At 42.7% G+C, this 20,905-nt stretch overlaps 1 protein-coding gene across 4 annotated transcripts; it reads right to left on the bottom strand.

The window, feature by feature from the left end:
• Positions 1 to 3,379: 3,379 nt before the first annotated feature.
• On the bottom strand, positions 3,380 to 20,897 carry LOC106575071 (pre-B-cell leukemia transcription factor-interacting protein 1). Of its 4 annotated transcripts, none has more exons than XM_045698765.1 (11): positions 20,718 to 20,897; positions 12,769 to 12,851; positions 12,064 to 12,622; positions 8,289 to 8,350; positions 7,759 to 8,185; positions 7,385 to 7,618; positions 7,107 to 7,130; positions 6,436 to 6,488; positions 6,192 to 6,308; positions 5,974 to 6,064; positions 3,380 to 5,481 (listed from the first exon to the last, which is right to left on the bottom strand). In XM_045698765.1, the coding sequence occupies exons 2-11, from the start codon at positions 12,823 to 12,825 to the stop codon at positions 3,617 to 3,619; spliced, it is 3,489 nt and encodes a 1,162-aa protein (XP_045554721.1). In that variant the 5' UTR covers positions 12,826 to 12,851; positions 20,718 to 20,897; the 3' UTR covers positions 3,380 to 3,616. The 4 variants fall into 4 exon arrangements, with proteins under 4 accessions (XP_045554721.1, XP_045554716.1, XP_045554718.1 ...); XM_045698760.1 differs by having other exon boundaries at positions 3,381 to 5,481; positions 5,830 to 6,064; positions 20,718 to 20,896; XM_045698767.1 differs by having other exon boundaries at positions 3,383 to 5,481; positions 5,830 to 6,064; positions 12,532 to 12,622; positions 20,718 to 20,895.
• Positions 20,898 to 20,905: the final 8 nt, after the last annotated feature.

Here is a 20,905-nt window from a genome sequence, read left to right on the forward strand (position 1 = left end):
TCTGTTTGCCCACAGAGCATATCTGACTACAAACTATAGACTGTATGAGGATGTACTATTGTATAGTGCTGATCTCTGTTCTATTGTCCTGGTTGTATGTAACCTACCTGAGGTCAATGATCTCTGTTCTATTGTCCTGGTTGTATGTAACCTACCGGAGGTCAGTGATCCGTGTGCACTCAGCATAGGGTCCCAGGCCAGGCTTAAGGGAACACTGAATGAACCCTCCGATGTCTTTCTGTGCATACATATCCTCCTCATAGCAGTCACAGTGATGCCTGATCACCCCCTCTGCTCCGTCACACACACACAAGAGCAGCAGCACACTGACACCGGGCCTCCACACCCAAAACACAAACGCTCACCTCAGTGTTCCGTGTTTAAAAACTGTCTTCCTTTGCCAGACCTCTGTGCTTCTATGGAGGGAGAGATCTGTACTTCTGCTTACAATACTTCTGTCGACACCTAGACAGCTAGTCTGGTGCAGAATACTAGAGAACAACCTTTAAATGTCTTGAGAAAAGGGAAGTGAAAACAATGTCTTTATTTTAAACCTGCACAACAACTTTATCAGTAGTCAAATAGAGGTTCTCTGTTGCTGCGAAGTGCTAAAGGTGAATTACCAGGCCTGTAACAGACAGAACAGCAATACTTTTCATTCTCACCTCTCACCACTAATCAGATGGCATGAAGCTGACATCTTGGACACAACAACACGACAACTGTTCTTCGGAAGGTCAAAGCTTCATTTATTAGGTTGCTTTTATCACAATCGTACCATATTACATTTGCACATTTAAAGCACACAAAGTGGAGTTTTGAAAGATGCTGCTGTAAGCCCACGTGGTTCAACTTGAATGTCCAGTCAATCAATCTTTTAGTGGATATGGGCTTGTCAATCATCAGTTTTACACAGTTACCATCATGTAAACATAGGGCATCAGTAAGACTTTATTTTACAGCCCTGCTTCATCTGGTATCTACCAGGTATTTACTATGAAACTATGGTAACAAGTCATACTTTCTGGTACTCATCACAAATAATTCAACAGAATTAGAAACTATTACAATTAATATAAAAAAAAAAGAATACAAAAGTTGTTATTAGGTGGTTATTCTGATGTAATGATCATTCTACTATGTAAGTAAATACCAGGTAAATACAGGCCTGTAAAGACCAGTTGAACCACAACATCCAACTGTTTTCTTTCCTGAAGACAATCCTTATCTTAAGTGCCATGAGCATTTTGCTTCACAATAACTGTTGCAACATAACCAAAAGTAAAGACGTTTTAGTGTTTTCAATACATTCCATCTTTATCCAAAATGATGGATGCATGGTGAACATATTACATTGTCTCCAAAGCAAGTTAATGTGCCTTTTGACATTTCTAAAATCCTCAATTTTATTTTAAATAGAATATATCATTCAAATGTTTTGTAAGAGTGTGGTGTTTTAGTGCACTATTTACAACCTGTTGAACATTGACATGAAAATATAGACCTGCATCACCATCACGTTACATTCACTCCTCCTCCTCAGTACTTCAGTCACTTTGTAAATCTATCCTTTAATGACTTTTAAAGAGCATGTCTCACAAACAAAAATAAAGTTATTAATAAATAAGTTAACAGAAATGATTGACATGAATGAAAGCTACCAACACTACACGCGGCCAGTGAAAGGGTTAACTTGGCAGTGCACGATGCATAGTGTAATCTACAGAGGAAACACACTCCTCTTTATGAAACAGTGTTACACCACTGTTTTAGGCTAGCGATCCTGGGTGGTTTGGTTTCCTATGTGCTTGGGGACAGTAAGAGGTTAGGCGAGGGGTTGATTTGGGATTGGCCATTGAGAGACAAGTTCTAGTCCCCTCCCACTAGCTATGTTAAGACTGCTGGATGGGTCTCTGTTTCCTCAGTACCACTGGCCTGCTAGTCTCTCTCTCTACTCCCATCAACAACTTCACATATCCCTCTGAAATGAATGCCTGAGGTGTGTGTGTGTAATACATTATTCAAACTGTTGAAATGGAAAATAGCATAAGATTAAAGACAGTAGATAGTGAAACACATCCAAACACACACTATATTTCTGGGAACCAGAAGTCCCCACAAGAAGAGTAAACAAACAAATTTGACCAACTGGGGACATTTTGTTAGTCCCCAAGGTCAAATGCCTTTTCTAGGGGGTTTAGGGTTAAGGTTAGAATTAAGTTCAGGGTTATGAGCTAGGTTTAGTTTTGGGGTTAGGAGCTAGGTTTAAGGATTAATGTTAGGGTACAGGATTTTGAATGGGTCACTTAGAAATGTCCTTGTTTTTGAATGAAAGAAAAGCAATTTTTTTGTCCATTACAATATCAAATTGATTAGAAATACAGTGGAGACATTGTTAATGTTGTAAATGACAATTGTAGCTGGAAACGGCTGATTTTTAATGTAATATCTACAAAGGCGTACAGAGGCCCATTATCAGCAACCATCACTCCTGTGTTACCTAATTCAATTTTAAAAAGGCTAATTAATCATTAGAAAACCCTTTTGCAATTATGTTAGCACAGTTGAAAACTGTTGTACTGATTAAAGAAGCAATACAACTGGCCATCTTTAGACTACTTGAGTATCTGGAGCATCAGCATTTGTGTGTTCGATTACAGGCTCAAAATGGCCAGAAACATAGCCCTTTCTTCTGAAACTCGTCAGTCTATTCTTGTTCTGAGAAATAAAGGCTATTCCATGGGAGAAATTGCCAAGAAACAGAAGATCTCGTACAACGCTGTGTACTACTCCCTTCACAGAACAGCGCAAACTGGCCCTAACCAGAATAGAAAGAGGAGTGGGAGGCCCCGGTGCACAACTGAGCAAGAGGACAAGTACATTAGAGTGTCTAGTTTGAGAAACAGACACCTCACAAGTCCTCAACTGGCTTCATTAAATAGTACCCGCAAAACACCAGTCTCAACGTCAACAGTGAAGAGGCGACTCAGGGATGCTGGCCTTCTAGGCAGAGTTCCTCTGTCCAGTGTCTGTGTTATTTTGCCCATCTTAATCTTTTCTTTTTATTGGCCAGTCTGAGATTTGGCTTTTTCTTTGCAACTCTGCCTAGAAGGCCAGCATCCCGGAGTCGCCTCTTCACTGTTGACGTTGAGACTGGTGTTTTGCGGGTACTATTTAATGAAGCTGCCAGTTGAGGACTTGTGAGGCATCTGTTTCTCAAACTAGACACTAATGTTTTCTAATGATTAATTAGCCTTTTAAAATTATAAACTTGGATTAGCTAACGGGCCTCTGTACGCTTATGTAGATATTCCATTAAAAATCTGCAGTTTCCATCTACAATAGTAATTTACAACACTAACAATGTCTACATTGTATTTCTGATCAATTTGATTTTAATGGAAAAAAAAAGTGCTTTTCTTTCAAAAACAAGGACATTTCTAAATGACCCCAAATTTTGAACGGTTCAAAATGTATATATACATACACACACACGTACGTACGTACGTATGTATGTTGCTCCTCCTAAATTCTACCTTGTAGCACATCCATCTATTTTCCTCCACCTCCATCTTTCCGCTCCTCCTGACGTGCGTTGACTCCCTTTCTCACTCCATCACACCCGTCCTCTCCCACTCTCCTTCCTCCACTTCTCCCTCTCTCCTCCCCCTGGAACTGAAAACCTGTTCATTGCCTCTTCCTCAAAGTCATCCATCTCCTCCTCTACCTCCTCATCCTCCACCATATCCTCTAAGATGTCATCCACATCCTCCACAAAGTCCTTGAAGCGCATCTGGTCGTGAACGAACACTCCGTCACTGAAGAACTCCTTGGTTAGCTTACTGAGCTCCTCCCTCTTGGAGGCCTCCACCCCCACCCTCTCTGCCTTGACCAGGTAACCCAGGAGCAGGGCCTCAAACTCCGGCATGGTGACAGGGAGCAGCCCCTCTGCCTGGGCGCAGGCCTCCACTGAACTGCAGTGGGTTTGAGGGTTGGGTTTGTGCTGCAGTCGTTCTCTCTGGTGACTCCAGTAGTCAGGTTGCTCAAGGGGGGGTCGGCGGTGGGTTTGGGGAGGGCCCTTTTCTCTCTTTCTCCTCTCTTTCTGCCCTTCCTGAGAGTAGTGGTGGTCCTTCTCGTACTTGTCATTCCCTCTGTCCTTTTTCCAGTTTCCTCCGTTTCTCTCCTCCTTCAATCCTTCCATCTTTCTATTTCCATCAGACCACTCATTTTCTCTCCTGTTGTCCTTACTCTTCCACTCTTTACTGACGTCTTTCTTTCTGTCCTTCTTTGTCCAGTCTTTCTCTTCCTTCCACTCCTTTCTCTCTCCTCTCTCCTTCCATCCTTTGCCAAGGTCCTTATAGTCATCCTTGTCATTCTTCCACTCCTTCTCTCCCTTCCACTCATCCCTGCCCTTAATCCAACCTCCTTTTCTTTGATTTGTGTCCTCTTTTCCATTCTTCTCTCGCTTCCACTCATCCCTGCCCTCATTCCAACCTCCTTTTCTTTGATTTGTGTCCTCTTTTCCATTCTTCTCTCGCTTCCACTCATCCCTGCCCTCATTCCAACCTCCTTTTCTTTGATTTTTGTCCTCTTTTCCATTCTTCTCTCGCTTCCACTCATCCCTGCCCTCATTCCAACCTCCTTTTCTTTGATTTTTGTCCTCTTTTCCATTCTTCTCTCGCTTCCACTCATCCCTGCCCTCATTCCAACCTCCTTTTCTTTGATTTGTGTCCTCTTTTCCATTCTTCTCTCGCTTCCACTCATCCCTGCCCTCATTCCAACCTCCTTTTCTTTGATTTTTGTCCTCTTTTCCATTCTTCTCTCGCTTCCACTCATCCCTGCCCTCATTCCAACCTCCTTTTCTTTGATTTTTGTCCTCTTTTCCATTCTTCTCTCGCTTCCACTCATCCCTGCCCTCATTCCAACCTCCTTTTCTTAGATTTTTGTCCTCTTTTCCATTCTTCTCTCCCTTCCACTCAACCCAACCTCCTTTCTTTTGATTTTTCTCCTCTTTTCCCTTCCGCTCATCCTTGCCTTTTTTCCACTCCTTGCTATCACTCCATCTTTCAGGTTTTCCTTTTTTCCAATCTTTCTCCACCTTCCAGTCTTTTTTCTCACTCTTCTCCTTCCATTCCATCTTGTTTCCTCTGTCCTTCCATGGTTTGCCCTCATCCCCTCTGCTAGATTTATCTTTCTTCCATTCTCCCTTCTTGTCTTCTTTCTTCTTCCACTCTTTCTCTTTTCCTTCTTTCTCCGGGTCATATTTTCCACTTCTCCACTCTTTTTCTACCTTACAATCTGTCTTCCCTCCCTTATTCCAATCCGTCTGCTCTTCCTTCAACTCTTTATCCGTTTTCTCTCCCTTCCCTGGTTTCTTGCCCTCTCTCTCTATCGTTCCGGCTGTGTTCTGGCTGTCATCCCCAGCTTGGCCAGAGGGGGGCAGGACAGAGGCAGAGACTGGAGGTGATGCTGCTTCTTTGGCTAAGGAAAGAATTGAAGAGAATTAGACATTGTGTTTGTGTGCATGTACATGTTGTGTCACTGTGGCTATTAGTGTCACTAGCTAGCTCTTTCCCCCTGTCCTCTTCCTCCCTCCTTCACATTCCCTACTCCCCTCCCTCTCTCTTACACTGACCTGTGGGTTCAAATACTATTGGAAATCTTCCAAATACTTTTAGGGATTGCTTTAGCATGCCTGGTGTACCAGGTGGGCGGGGCTTGCAGTTAAGAAAATGTTATTGTGCCAGGCATTCTCAATCAAGCCCAGCTGAAGTACAGTATTATAAATGATTTTAAATAGTATTTGAAGCCAGGTCTACTCCTAAGTACCTGTGCTGTGTTTTAGTTCAGTCACTGTGGCTCTGAGTGTCTCTAGATCCTTCTGTAAGACAGGAACAGACTCCAGCTCTCTCTTCATCCTCTCGTTCTCCTTCTGAAGGACAGGGAGCGACATCATCTCTTTCTTCAGCCTACCGTGCTCCTTCTCCACCTCCTCCCTCTTCTTTCTCTCCTTCCCTCCATCCTCCGCCTCCTTCTGGGCTACTTTTAGCTCCTCTTTCTGTGCCTGATTAAAAAAACAAAGAGGACCCTTTGAGAATATAGGCAGCACACACACACACACACACACACACACACTAAGTCAGAAAGAAAGAGAGAGAGAGGAAGAGAGAGAGAGACAGCGAGGGGCCTACCAGGAGTTGGGCTTGCAGTACAGCTATCCGTGGGTCTTCTTTAGCCAGTTTATTCAGTTGGTCTGTACTGTCAACATCTACAGGTGGTGGAAGAGGAACCTCAGGATTCAGCCATTCCTTTGATAACACACAGACAAACATTACACACACACACACACACACACACACACACACACACACACACACACTACCATTTGAATTTTGAAGTTAGCGGGGGATAAGATAGAGAGAGAAAGAGGCTGACCTGTTTTCCCACCACCTCTGTTTCTCTCAGCACCCTGGCATCATAGTCCCCCTCTGGAAGGACAACAGCTGTTATAACGCATCACAAGACTGACACAGAATGTTACAAGGCATTATATCACAGCTATAACAAGTATAATGCATCATAAAGACAATGGAGACAACCACGGACATCATATCACATAGATATATCATTGGGGACAATACACATCACTCTACACACAAACACTAGGATGCACCATCACCATGACAACAAAACACAAGGATGGAATGCAACACACAGTGCATCAGTGCATGTCAGGAGCTTCCTCAACAAAGCATTGAGAACCAACATGACGCATCAAAACCCACTCAAACGGTGTCATGAGGATGGGCAGGCAACATTCACCTGCACAAAGCCCCCTCAGCATGCATGCACACACACACATTATCAACATGCACTTGTCATTTGTAATTGGCTATGTAACCCTTCAGTTACACAGGGGGGGAAAAAACTAAATCATTAAGCGAATATTAATTTCTAACATTCATTGAATAGTAATATTATATACAGTGTAGATCTAGAGAGAGCAGTGCATCTTGGGAAAGCATGGAGAGCACTGTCAACCAAGCATGTGAGTGTTAATCGCATAACACTCTTCTTTTCCTCTGGTACACACACACACAACCTACCACCATCCAGGTCCATGAAGACACCTGTAGACATAATACAGTCTCAGATAGACCTTTATCTGTGACCACTACTTCAACCAACACACTACTGACTAGCTGTGATGTGGGGGACAAATCCCTTTAGTCTGATCAGTCATCATTATGTGAAGCACATTGTGTTACTGTCATAGAGAAGAGACAGGCACAGGTGACATACAGGTGTGTAGGTCATACACCGTTCACTTAAAGGTAACAATATTGTATGTTCCCATGGTAACAGAAACTGCAGAGACACACACCTGAGAAGAAGATGGTTCCGAGGCCCAGCAGTATGACAGCTCCTAGGATGCACTTGTTGAGAGAGAAACCAGTCTCCTCTTGCTCCCTCTGCTGCGGACTCCGGAACTCCTCCTCCTCCTCCTCCTCCTCTTCCCTTCCGATCCGCTCCAGAGCCGCCAGGAGAGACCCCCTCCTCCTCCTCACCCCTGACACCCCTTCCTCCTCCCCCACCACCTCTGCTTCCAGATGAGAGTCTGGCCCAGGGAGAAAGAGGGGACTTAGAACCACTGAACATTAGCTTTAAAGGGACAGTTCACACAAACTACATTTTAAGGAGAAGTGACAGTGAAGCTAATGTTGTTACGGTGCTCCAGACAGATGCCTTGTGTCTCACCTGTCTTGGCCCTGACCTCAGACAGATCAGACTCCTCCTCTTCCTGCCCAAGCCCCTCCTCATAATGATGATGCACATCCTGTATATACCCCTCCACTTCCTGTACAAGCCCCACCTCTTCCGGTGGCTCAGTGTTGAGCAGCAAGGCAGGGGGCTCTTCAAGGTCGGGGGAGGAGCTAATGTGGGTGTAGGAGTCAGAGAACGAATCAGGGTCAGAGATGGGAGGGGCTGGGTTCCCAGGGAGGCTTCTGGATTGGCTGTGTGTATCTGGGTCAAGGCCTGTGGGGGCGGGGACTTCTAACAGAGAGCTCGGAGGAGCAACATTAGCAGAGGTGGAGTCAAGGGCAGGGGTTGAGTCAGGGACAGGGTCAAAGGGAAGGTCATGGGTGTAATCCTTGTCTCTCTCTGGTTGTGTTTCCTGGGTCTCCTGGGGATGGATGTGAAACAACTGTTAGTGTCCAAGACCAGTCAGTGTTTCCTCTAGCTAGACATGATCCTAGGTGGGGTGTCATAAGAGATGGATCTCTAACCTGCTGTAGCTTCACAGAGTGAGACTCTTCAGCAGACACTGCATCCTCCCCAGGCCTACTCTCTGATAGACAGACAGACATGTTAGAGGTTAAGTAGTATAACAGTATTAGTGCCTGTAGGTTATACTATTGCAGTTGCGACCCGTCATTCACGGCAGGGCAGAGCCCCACCTGTTTTGTATGTTATTTGGCATTAATACGTTTCACATATCAGTTTGCAAACAATGAGTTAATAACGCTGCATACAAACATGGTCTCTTTTTAGATTTCTTGAGTAACACAGCTCTAAAATGCAAGTGTTTTTGCCTAGCTCAGCGCTTTCTGTCGTGGTGGGGCAGCCAGCGTAACATACAGAGCGAAGGGGTTGGAAATGTTCTCTAGTTGGGTCGTGATTGGGTCAGTGTTCTGTCACTCATGGGGACACTACGTCAACGCAAAATCTATGGGGAGATTCTGCAGCAATGAAGGTCCACAAGAACACAGTGGCCTCCATCACTCTGAAATGGAAGAAGTTTGTAAACACCAAGACTATTCCTAGAACTGTCCGCCCGGCCATACTGAGCAATTGGGGGAGAAAGGCCTGGTCAGGTTGGTGACCAAGAACCCAATGGTCACTTTGACAGCACTCCATAGTTCCTCTGTGGAGATGGGAGAACCTTCCAGAAGGACAACCATCTCTGCAGCACTCCAACAATCAGGCCTTTATGGTAGAGTGACCACACCAAAGCCACTGCTCAGTTAAAGCCCAGCTTGAAGTTTGCCAAAAGGCACCTGAAGGACTTTCAGACCATGAGAAACTCGATTCTCTGGTCTGATGAAACCAAGATTGAACTCCTTGGCCTGAATACCAAGTGTCACGTCTGGAGGAAACCTTGCACCATCCCTACGGTGAAGCATGGTGGCAGCATCATGCTGTGGTGATGTTTTTCAGCGGCAGGGACTGGGAAACTAGTCAGGATCGAGGGAAAGATGAACGGAGCAAAGTACAGAGATCCTTGATGAAAACCTGCTCAGGACCTCAGATTGGGGCGAAGGTTCATCTTCCAACAGGACAACGACCCTAAGCACACAGCCCGGACAACGCAGGAGTGGCTTCAGGACAAGTCTCTGAATGTCCTTGAGTGGCCCAGCCAGAGCCCGGACTTGAACCCGATCGAACATCTCTGGAGAGGCCTGAAAATAGTTGTGCAGCGACACTCCACATCCAACCTGACAGAGCTTGAGGGGGATCTGCAGAGAACAATGGGAGAAACTCCCCAAATACAGGTGTGCCAAGCTTGTAGCGTCATACCCAAGAAGACTCGAGGCTGTAATCACTGCCAAAAGGTACTTCAACAAAGTATTGAATAAAGGATCTGAATACTTATGTAAATGTGATACATAAATTTGCAAAAATAAAAACGTTTTTTGCTTTGTCATGATGGGGTATTGTGTGTAGATAGTTTTTTTTAATCAATTTTAAAATAAGGCTGTAATGTAACAAAATGTGGAAAAAGTCAATGGGTCTGAATAGACTATCTACCGTAGCTTTGAATGGACTGATCATGTCAACATGATACTTTCAAAATCTTAGCTAGCAAACAGTCATCATGAGTCAAGTCGACAATGTACTGGCAAATAATTTTCAATATTTGTCATATGAAGAGAAATTATACAAAATGTATTGTTGCTCATCAGCCATTGGACAAACATTACAAAACAAGTAGGAAATCGCAAATTCAACAATGAGTAGTTTTGAAGGAATCAGTGGCTAACTGCAAGCGTTGCAAAGCAATCACTAGCCTGCTATTCAGTGGAGAGGGTGTGTGGTCCTAGTCTGGGTTTAAGGGTCTCTTTTCCAAGCTTAAAAGGATAAACTCACTCAAGTCAGATTTTCCAGTTCCAAAATCTGCCACGTTGTTTGGAACACGGCAGATTTCGGAACTGGGAAATCTCAGACTTGAGTGAGTTCAAGACAAGTGGGAACTCTGGGAAATAAAACGAGTTCCGACTGGGAAAATATGTTTTGAATGGTCATCCAACTCTGAATTCGGGAACTCAAGCCTCTTTCTAGAGCTCCGACCTGAAGATCATGATTTGACCTTGATCAAGTTTGTACATGGCACAAGTTTGTAGATCTTAATTGTCAGTAGAAACCACATTTGTTTAAACAAGTCAGCCATATCAGCTATGTTTTTTTAAAGGCAGTAAATGAGGCTGAATGAACTGTGTCGCTGCCAGACAAGGCTCCGCTGATAGCCAGGTGTAGCAGTGGTAAGGATTCACATGGTGTTGAAAAGAGTGCTCTGCTGTTGGGACAGCTTCATGTAGGCCCTAACAGTTTGTGGGAACCGTTTGTCACCGTTATATTGCAATTGATGTATTGTGTAGTGTTGTTTAGTGGCTTTATTGGCATGAATCAACAAAAAAAAAAATGTTTGAGTTTGCCCCACCAAGATTTACATGCTAAAATCGCCACTGTTGCAATATGTGTTGTGTACCTGTAGGTTCTCATGTGGCAATACAGTGAGCTCCGAAAGTATTGGGACAGTGAATTTTTTGTTGTCGTTTTGGCTCTGTACTCCGGCACTTTGGATTTGAAATGATACAGTGACTGAGGTTAAAGTCAGACTCTACTTTAATTTCAGGGTATATTCATCCATATCATTTAGAAATTACACCACTTTTTGTACATAGTCCTCACATTTTAGGGGACCAAAAGTACTTGGACAAATGTATTTATATTATGTGTATTAAATTAGTCCAAAGTTTAGTATTTGGTCCCATATTCCTAGCACACAATGATTGCAGTAAGCTTGTTACTCTACAAACTTGTTGGATGCATTTGCAGTTTGTTCTGGTTGTGTTTCATATTATGTTGTGCCCAATGGAAATTAATGGTAAATAATGTAGTGTCATTTTGTAGTCACTTTTATTGTAAATAAACACTTCAGAACACTTCTACATTAATGTGGATGCTACCATGATAATGGATAGTCCTGAATTAATCATGAATAATGATGAGTCAGAAAGTTAGACGCACAAATATCATACTCCCAAGACATGCTAATCTCTCACCGTTACAATAACAGGGGAGGTTAGCATTTTATATCATACCCCCAAGACATGCTAATCTCTCACCGTTACAATAACAGGAGAGGTTAGCATTTTATATCATAACCCCAAGACATGCTAATCTCTCACCGTTACAATAACAGGAGAGGTTAGCATTTTATATCATACCTCCACACGACATGCTAACCTCTCACCATTACAATAACAGGAGAGGTTAGCATTTTATATCATACCCCCAAGACATGCTAACCTTAGCATTTTTTGGGGGGGCGGATTTGATCGTCTAACTTTCTCACAATTCATTCAGGACTATCCGTAATCTTGGCAGCTTCCACATTTATGTAGAAGTGTTTATAAACATATTATATTCTTATTTACAATAAACGTGACTTAAAATGATACCATTCATTTCTATTGGCCCAAAAATGATCTGAAACCAAAACAAACAGCAAATGCATCCAACAAGTATGTAGAGTCACACGCTTTATGTAATACTGAACGTTTGACTACTTTAATAGAGAAGTGAATTTGTTCCCTATACTAGGGGTACTATGTACAACAAGTGCTGTTATTTCTACACAGTTCACCCAATATGTATGAAAATACCCTCAAATTGAAGCTTGACAGTCTGCACTTTAACCTCATTTCAAATCCAAAGTGCTGGAGTACAGAGTCAAAACATTTCCAATACTTTTGGTGCTCACTATATGACTGGGTGTACCTGTAGGTTTCTCTGCAGCAGTATGACTGGGTGTACCTGTAGGTTTCTCTGCAGCAGTATGACTGGGTGTACCTGTAGGTTTCTCTGCAGCAGTATGACTGGGTGTACCTGTAGGTTTCTCTGCAGCAGTATGACTGGGTGTACCTGTAGGTTTCTCTGCAGCAGTATGACTGGGTGTACCTGTAGGTTTCTCTGCAGCAGTATGACTGGGTGTACCTGTAGGTTTCTCTGCAGCAGTATGACTGGGTGTACCTGTAGGTTTCTCTGCAGCAGTATGACTGGGTGTACCTGTAGGTTTCTCTGCAGCAGTATGACTGGGTGTACCTGTAGGTTTCTCTGCAGCAGTATGACTGGGTGTACCTGTAGGTTTCTCTGCAGCAGTATGACTGGGTGTACCTGTAGGTTTCTCTGCAGCAGTATGACTGGGTGTACCTGTAGGTTTCTCTGCAGCAGTATGACTGGGTGTACCTGTAGGTTTCTCTGCAGCAGTATGACTGGGTGTATCTTCATGGTGCTCTGTTCTCTCCTCTACAGGCCTCAGTGTCTCAGCAACAGTCTCCTGAGACACACACATTATTTCATTGACCCATATGGTGACACATTAATCCCATTTGAAAAACAAAATGTTCAAAACGCAAACTTTTGTAAACTCTGCAGTGCACACACACACACACACACACACAGTAAAGTGTGAAGAGAGCGTACCTCTGCTGTGAGGACAGTCCAGCTATTGCTGTTGGCAGCACCACCGCTGTCAGACATTACCCCCTCGTGGCTCTGTCCAGCACCTGCAAGTCAAACACAGTACTTCAGCACAGGCTATAGATAGTCCTACAGTAGGCCAGTAATACTGTAATCCTGGCCTCAAGGTCCACAGTTCTACTGGTTTTCATTCTTTCCTTCAACTGATTTAAAACTGGGAAACCAAGTGTGTGCCTGTCATGGATGATTAAATGACATTGCTTGATAGAGTAAGGGCCAGAGGGAGAGGAGAAAGGCAGCAGTACTGCAGAGAGGCCCCCAGGGCCTGAATAGTATTGCTATAGGCTTCATGTACAGATACTAAAAAGACTAAAAACACCAGGAAATCAGCTCCAAGAGATTTTAATTCAATAAGTCTGTTCTCAAGTATTCCCATGCATAACAGAGAGACACGTGGTTGTATACAAATGTAAGCAAGATTTGAAATTATTATTTTAGTCAAACATAGTGGCAAGAAAAAGTATGTGAACCCTTTGGAATTACCTGGATTTCTGCATAAATTGGTCATAACATTTGATCTGATCTTCATCTAAGTCACAACAATAGACAGTGTGCTTAAACTAATAACACAAATTGTATTTTTCTTGTCTATATTGAATACATAATTTAAACATTCAAAGTGTAGGTTTGAAAAGTATGTGAACCCCTAGGCTAATGACTTCTCCAAAAGCTAATTTGAGTCAGGAGTCAGCTAACATGGAGTCCAATCACTGAGACGAGATTGGAGATATTGGTTAGAGCTGCCTTGCCCTATAAAAAAACTCACAAAATTTGAGTTTGCTATTCACAAGAAGCATTGCCCAAAGTGAACCATGCCTCAAACAGAAGAGATCTCAGAAGACCTAAGATTAAGAATTGTTGACTTGCATAAATCTGGAAAAGGTTACGAAAGCATCTCTAAAAGCTTTGATGTTAATCAGTCCACGGTAAGACAAATTGTCTATAAATAGAGAAAGTTCAGCACTGTTGCTACTCTCCCTAGGAGTGGCCGTCCTGCAAAGATGACTGCAAGAGCACAGCGCAGAATGCTCAATGAGGTTAAGAAGAATCCTAGAGTGTCAGCTAAAGACTTACAGAAATCTCTGGAACATGCTAACTAGAGGTCGACCGATTAATCGGAATGGCCAATTAATTAGGGCCGATTTCAAGTTTTCATAACAAATCGGTATTTTTGCCCACTTTTTTATACCTTTATTTAACTAGGCAAGTCAGATTAAGAACACATTTTTATTTTCAATGACGGCCTAGGAACGGGGTTTAACTGCCTTGTTCAGGGGGATTCGGGGATTCGTTTTTGCAACCTTCCGGTTACTAGTCCAACGCTCTAACCACCTGCCTTACATTGCACTCCACGAGGAGCCTGCATGGCAGGCTGACTACCTGTTACGCGAGGGCAGCAAGAAGCCAAGGTAAGTTGCTAGCTAGCATTAAACTTCTTAACATATTCACTAGTTAACTACACATGGTTGATAGTTTTTTTATAAGAAGTTTGTCTATTGTTGTGACCTAGATGAAGATCAGATCAAATTTTATGACCAATTTATGCAGAAATCCAGGTATTTCCAAAGGATTCAGATACAGTGGCAAGAAAAAGTATCTGTTTGGGCTTCTTGCGGTCAATTTACAGTCTAAAACTATTTGTAATTTTGTTCCGGCCCCCCGACCATCCGCTCAGAGTCAGTATGATACAGTACAGTTCACTGTTCCACTTCTCATTCGACATACAGAATCAGTATGCTACATTACATCACTGTAGGGGCGGCAGATAGCCTAGTGGCTATGAGCGTTGGGTCAGTAATCCAAAGGTTGCTGGTTCGATTCTCTGACCTGACAAGGAAAAAACTAATCTGTCGATGTGCCCTTGAGCAAAGCACTTAACCCAAATTGCTCTGGATAAGTGCGTCTGCTAAATGACAACAAAAAAATTGTTCCACTCTTCATTCTGCTACTGAAGGCCCTACAGCATCAGTGTGCTACAGTACTGTTCCACTCCTCATTCTGCTACTGAAGACCCTACAGCATCAGTGTGCTACAGTACTGTTCCACTCCTCATTCTGCTACTGAAGGCCCTACAGCATCAGTGTGTTACAGTACTGTTCCACTCTTCATTCTGCTACTGAAGGCCCTACAGCATCAGTGTGCTACAGTACTGTTCCACTCCTCATTCTGCTACTGAAGGCCCTACAGCATCAGTATGCTACAGTACTGTTCCACTCCTCATTCTGCTACTGAAGGCCCTACAGCATCAGTATGCTACAGTACTGTTCCACTCCTCATTCTGTTACTGAAGGCCCTACAGCATCAGTGTGCTACAGTACTGTTCCACTCCTCATTCTGCTACTGAAGGCCCTACAGCATCAGTATGCTACAGTACTGTTCCACTCCTCATTCTGCTACTGAAGGCCCTACAGCATCAGTGTGTTACAGTACTGTACCACTCCTCATTCTGTTACTGAAGGCCCTACAGCATCAGTGTGCTACAGTACTGTTCCACTCCTCATTCTGCTACTGAAGACCCTACAGCATCAGTGTGCTACAGTACTGTTCCACTCCTCATTCTGCTACTGAAGGCCCTACAGCATCAGTGTGCTACAGTACTGTTCCACTCCTCATTCTGCTACTGAAGGCCCTACAGCATCAGTATGCTACAGTACTGTTCCACTCCTCATTCTGCTACTGAAGGCCCTACAGCATCAGTGTGCTACAGTACTGTTCCACTCCTCATTCTGCTACTGAAGGCCCTACAGCATCAGTGTGCTACAGTACTGTTCCACTCCTCATTCTGCTACTGAAGGCCCTACAGCATCAGTGTGCTACAGTACTGTTCCACTCCTCATTCTGCTACTGAAGGCCCTACAGCATCAGTGTGCTACAGTACTGTTCCACTCCTCATTCTGCTACTGAAGGCCCTACAGCATCAGTGTGCTACAGTACTGTTCCACTCCTCATTCTGCTACTGAAGGCCCTACAGCATCAGTGTGCTACAGTACTGTTCCACTCCTCATTCTGCTACTGAAGGCCCTACAGCATCAGTGTGCTACAGTACTGTTCCACTCCTCATTCTGCTACTGAAGGCCCTACAGCATCAGTATGCTACAGTACTGTTCCACTCCTCATTCTGCTACTGAAGACCCTACAGCATCAGTATGCTACAGTATTGTTCCACTCCACATTCTGTTACTGAAGGCCCTACAGCATCAGTATGCTACAGTATTGTTCCACTCCGCATTCTGCTGCTTAAACTCCTCATTTACATCCTGTTTTTACATGCACAGGAAGTGTGTGTGTGTACATGAAGTGCACACTCCTGTGAGTGTATTCAGTCCTTCATTAGTAGTAGTGTGTGTTGCTAGCATTGTGGCTACCCTGGCTTCTGACTGGCTGACGCATGCTTTGGCAGAGACAGGGGTTACTATGGCTTGGGCCATTGTAGAATTAGAATTAGTAGAACAGACATTCCCAAAGGACCAGTGGATTGGCCTACACCAGGAGCCATATTAGGTGCAGGAAGGCCCAGTATTTATTTAATGTTCGATTAATTGATGCCAACCACATAATCTATTTTATTGTGCCTTTCTCGAAGTTCTACTACACATGCACAAAATGGCAAATTCTATTGTCATTCGGTGGATGGTGGATTTTAGAGAGCTAGTCCATTCTAGTCATTGTGATTCTATGTCTGGCCAGGCAGTGCAGGAGACACCTTCACTCAGGCTGAAATTACTGGAGCAGAAACCAACTGACTGAAAATACTGGACTGGGTTATAAAACGGCGCAATAAACTGCATACATGCATTAGTAGGTTTATTGAAAGCCTAGATAAAAGTGTCCTGTCTACTTTCAAAAGTATGTTCTTCTATTAAATTGGACTTTCTAGGCTACTTTCAACACGGGTTATTATTGTCATTGTGTCTGACACCATCTTCAATCATGCCACTTCTGTCAGATCACTGCATGACACACTTTAGTCCCCCATGTCTCTTCTCTGTCCCACAGTCATTTAGGTCTTCTAATCAGGCTCTTCCCATGAGAGGCCTGTTGAAATGTCGCCAACGGAGCATTGTGGAGCATATCGTGGAATGACTTAAATATAGATATTAGCCTAGCTAAATATAGAGCTAATGAGAAAGACTCCAAGACAGAGAGCGCGAACAGTGCCCTGGTAAATCAATCAAACATGCGCACGCATTCTGAAGGAGCGCCACTGTCTCAACTGTGGAGCATTTAAAGAGGCAGTGCTGACCCGTCATTCAGGGCAGAGCTAAAAATATACAGGTATTTTTTTTGCATGTTATTTTGGCATTAATGTCAGTTTGCAAACAATCATTGAGTTAATAAAGCTACATACAGTCTCTTTTTTGCTTTCTTGAGTAAGGCAGCTCCAAAATGCAGGTGTCTCATTGGGACACTAAGTCACTGCAAAATCTACGGGTAGAGCTTGAAAATTCAAGTCCCTTGGGTGCCCATCCAACAAGGCTCAAGGTCTTTGGCCACAGATAAAATGTCTTCAAATCACATGTCTACCGAAGCTTTGATTGGACTGATCATGTCAACATCATACTTTCAGTGTCCTAGCTAGCAGTCAAAATCATGATCCAAGTCAACAACCTACTGGCAAATCCTTTCAATACTTGTCATATGAAGACAAATTATACATAAAATGTATCGTTGCTCATCGGTAATTGGACATAAACATTACACAACAAGTTGGAAATGTCAAATTCAACAATGAGTGATTTGGAAGGAATCAGTGGCTAACTGCAAACATTGCAAAGCAATCACTAGCCTGCTATTCAGTGGAGTTGGTGTGTAGTCCAAGTCTGGGTTTAAGGGTCTCTTTTCCAAGCTTAAAAAAGGATAACCATTCAAACACCATGGGCCATAAAAGTGGATTAACTGCCTTGTTCAGGAGCAGAACGACAGATTTTTTTTACCTTGTCAGCTCAGGGATTTGAACTTGCAACCTTTCGGTTACTGGTCCAACGCTCTAACCACTAGGCTACCTGCTGCCCTGTTCTGATTTGGTGGTGCACATGTAGCCTATAGCCATGTTTTAGAGAAACGTAATCATCAAATATTGTAAGAGTTCATATTGTCTGTGTATATGTCCCCTTTATTTTTATGGTTTTCTCCCTGTACACCAAGTCAGAACCGGAGGAACAGCCCATGTTCTGAATTCTGTCGCAGTACATTTCAAAAGTGCTGAACAAAGTTGCATTGACTATGTCCATCCTAGCTCACTCATTATTGTCTTAATCGAAATTATGGAATGCTTCTTATCGGCTCGTTGTCCCCTTACGACAGTTAGTACATCTCAATTGTCAGTAGAAACCACATTTGTTTTAAAACATCTTAGGAATAGCCCCCTTTTTTTCAATTTTCACCTAAATTACATACCAAAATCTAACTGCCTGTAGCTCAGGCCCTGAAGCAAGGATATGCATATTATTGGTACCATTTGAAAGGAAACACCTTGAAGTTTGTGGAAATATGAATCGAATGTAGGAGGATATAAACACAATAGATCTGGTAGAAGAAAATACAAAGGAAAAAAAACAACCGGTCTTCTACCACCATCTTTGAAATGGAAGAGAAAGGTCACAGTTGTAGCTATCACGGGTTGTAATTCCGATAGTGTCCACAAGATGGCAGCAGTGTATGTGCAAAGTTTCAGATGGATAACTTGAAGTATGAGTGAACTACAAGACTTTTAGTGTGAAGTCCCCAGGTACATTTTGGCAAATCATGAAGGAGACATTCACATTCATATAACATTTTTCTGCAAGAATATCATCAAATCTGTATACTTGGACTTGATTTAGATTTCCAAGTATTAGTAGCCATATTATACGTTCAACATTTGCAAAACAACCAGTTTTCATAACTGTGAATATCCTTATAATTTTTGTCCAAAATGAAAAGGGATGCTGTCATACAAGGTTAGTAGCTACATTTTACGACATATACATGGTAAAGCCCAGCTCATTGGCTATCTAGCTGGCCTTGTTTGACCCCGATTGGTGCTTATTTGACAAAGATACAGTAGTTCAAGTGATGACCACCCGCGTCATCGGCGTGCCATTAAGGCATCGCACTCTGACCAAATATGGTGTCCTATAGGATACACTACACCCCTAACGATATAGTGAAGTCTTGTTACCTTCTAGGATCTCTGAAGAATACATATGAACGTGATTTGACTCGTTCTAACAACGTTTAGGGTGAGATTTTCACAGATTCCTATCTTTGCAAATTGAACGAGTGGAAATAGAAAATTGATCGTGCATGCTATATGGACCTTTTTAGGATATGAAAAAGGATTTTATCTAACAAAACGACACTTCATGTTATCTCTGGGACCCTTCGGATGATACATTCTGAAATCTTGCTCTGATTTAAGTACACATTTCACCTTCAGAGGTGAATCTCAAACCTATCGCGGAGAAAAAAAAGTGTTTTGTTGTTAGGAGCTCTCAAACGGTAGCATGCCATTTTTTCACAGTAATAACTACCGTAAATTGGACAGTGCAGTTATATTAACAAGAATTTAAGCTTTCAGCCGATTTAATGATCCTTAAGCAAGTCAGCCAAATCAGCTATATTTTTATAAAAAGACAGTAAATGAGGCTGAAATAACTGTCGCTGCCAGACAAGACTCCGCTGATAGCCTGGTGTAGCAGTGGTAAGGATTCAGTCCATGGTGCTGAAAAGAATGCACCTTTTGTCACCACTATAGTGCAATTAATGCATTGTTGATATATATATATATATATTGCCCCACCAAGATTTACATGTTAAAATAGCCACTGTAAATAGTAAATGTTCTCTAGACCTATAGTAAGTAGCCTAGAATTCTATATAAAATAAATCTAACTTGTTTAAAGAAAAAGAACATTTGTAAAAATGTGGTGTCAATGAAAGATACCCTCATTCTTCCGTACTCGCTCTCTGAAGTGGATCATGACTAGAAGGGATAAAGCTTTTGTCAAATTGAAGTCAAAAGTTGCATTTTTAGCTAACTCCTAAACCTTTTCCTGATCTTAAACTAGTTCACCTAACCTGCTATTTTCATTCGCCTAACCTGCTGCATAAATTATCTTAAACCTGCTACGAAAAGTCGATTTTGACTAAAACTGTATCTCTTCTAGACAAAACCTCTAACAAACGCTTCGGCGCCAGTGGTAGTACACTTGGCCTATACAGGCGTCCACTGCAAACTTCACTTTTTCCTCTTTATATTTGCTTAAACAGGCCTGGGTAATAGAGAACGATGTGCTTTGAAACGAGTTTCTCTCATTCTCTTTAATCTGAAATGACATTTATTTTTGCGGTGTCACATGCTTCTTCCGTCTGTGTGCCAACAGCCTATTATATATCTTTATCTGTGTCTCGGCGAAAGAAAATGACCAAAAATGGTCACAACGCTACACTGCTGGCCTTGTCTAGTCGATGTTAGGCTGTAAAATGTTTAAACAAGTGTTCAACCTAAGCCTGGCAATGAATCATCGCTCCCTGACACCCAATTTGCATGTTAGCCATCTCAGTGTCGACAAAGAAGGTGTGTACTCTGAAATGTCAACAACTGTTACACTGCATCTCCACTGATGAACCATGACAAAATTATCATAATCGAGTGAAACATTGTGACCATCGGTGGCAACACAATATAGAACTAAATAATACGGAAACTTTACTACATCCGTTATAAAATATGTACTATTCAATTAAAGATAAATCCTGTTATCTGCCAACCTACTATGAAAAACTTTATCCCTTCCACCGAAAATCCAGATAGTTACTTTAACCTCTGTCGAGAAACAGGAAACAGTAACATCTAACGACAAAATGGTAACAAGAACACAAAGTAACATTACATTTTCTACTCCACTTACCTCTGAACGCGTTGCTTTCCTTATAAATGGCAATTGTGTATCAATCCCTTTCTGCCAAATTAATTGAACGCATCCAACTTCCGAACTTGGAAGAGTCTCTTTGACACTTGCATGAGCCACGCTCTCTTGTCCAACCGGGAAGGACATTCTCTGACGTCCCACCCCTCCTTGCCCATCTCGCCAATGAT

This window comes from Salmo salar, chromosome ssa02, assembly GCF_905237065.1.
Source record: "Salmo salar chromosome ssa02, Ssal_v3.1, whole genome shotgun sequence".
NCBI lineage: Eukaryota > Metazoa > Chordata > Actinopteri > Salmoniformes > Salmonidae > Salmo > Salmo salar.

Bases quoted from the DNA above. Each gene is read 5' to 3' on its own strand.
- LOC106575071 (XM_045698760.1), bottom strand. From the start codon at position 12,825: ATGTCTGACAGCGGTGGTGCTGCCAACAGCAATAGCTGGACTGTCCTC. The intron at 12,623-12,768 runs GTACGCTCTCTT...TGTGTGTCTCAG, and splicing joins GGACTGTCCTCACAGCAGAG to GAGACTGTTGCTGAGACACT. The intron at 7,131-7,384 runs GTGTGTGTCTCT...TTATGTCTACAG, and splicing joins CGGAACCATCTTCTTCTCAG to GTGTCTTCATGGACCTGGAT.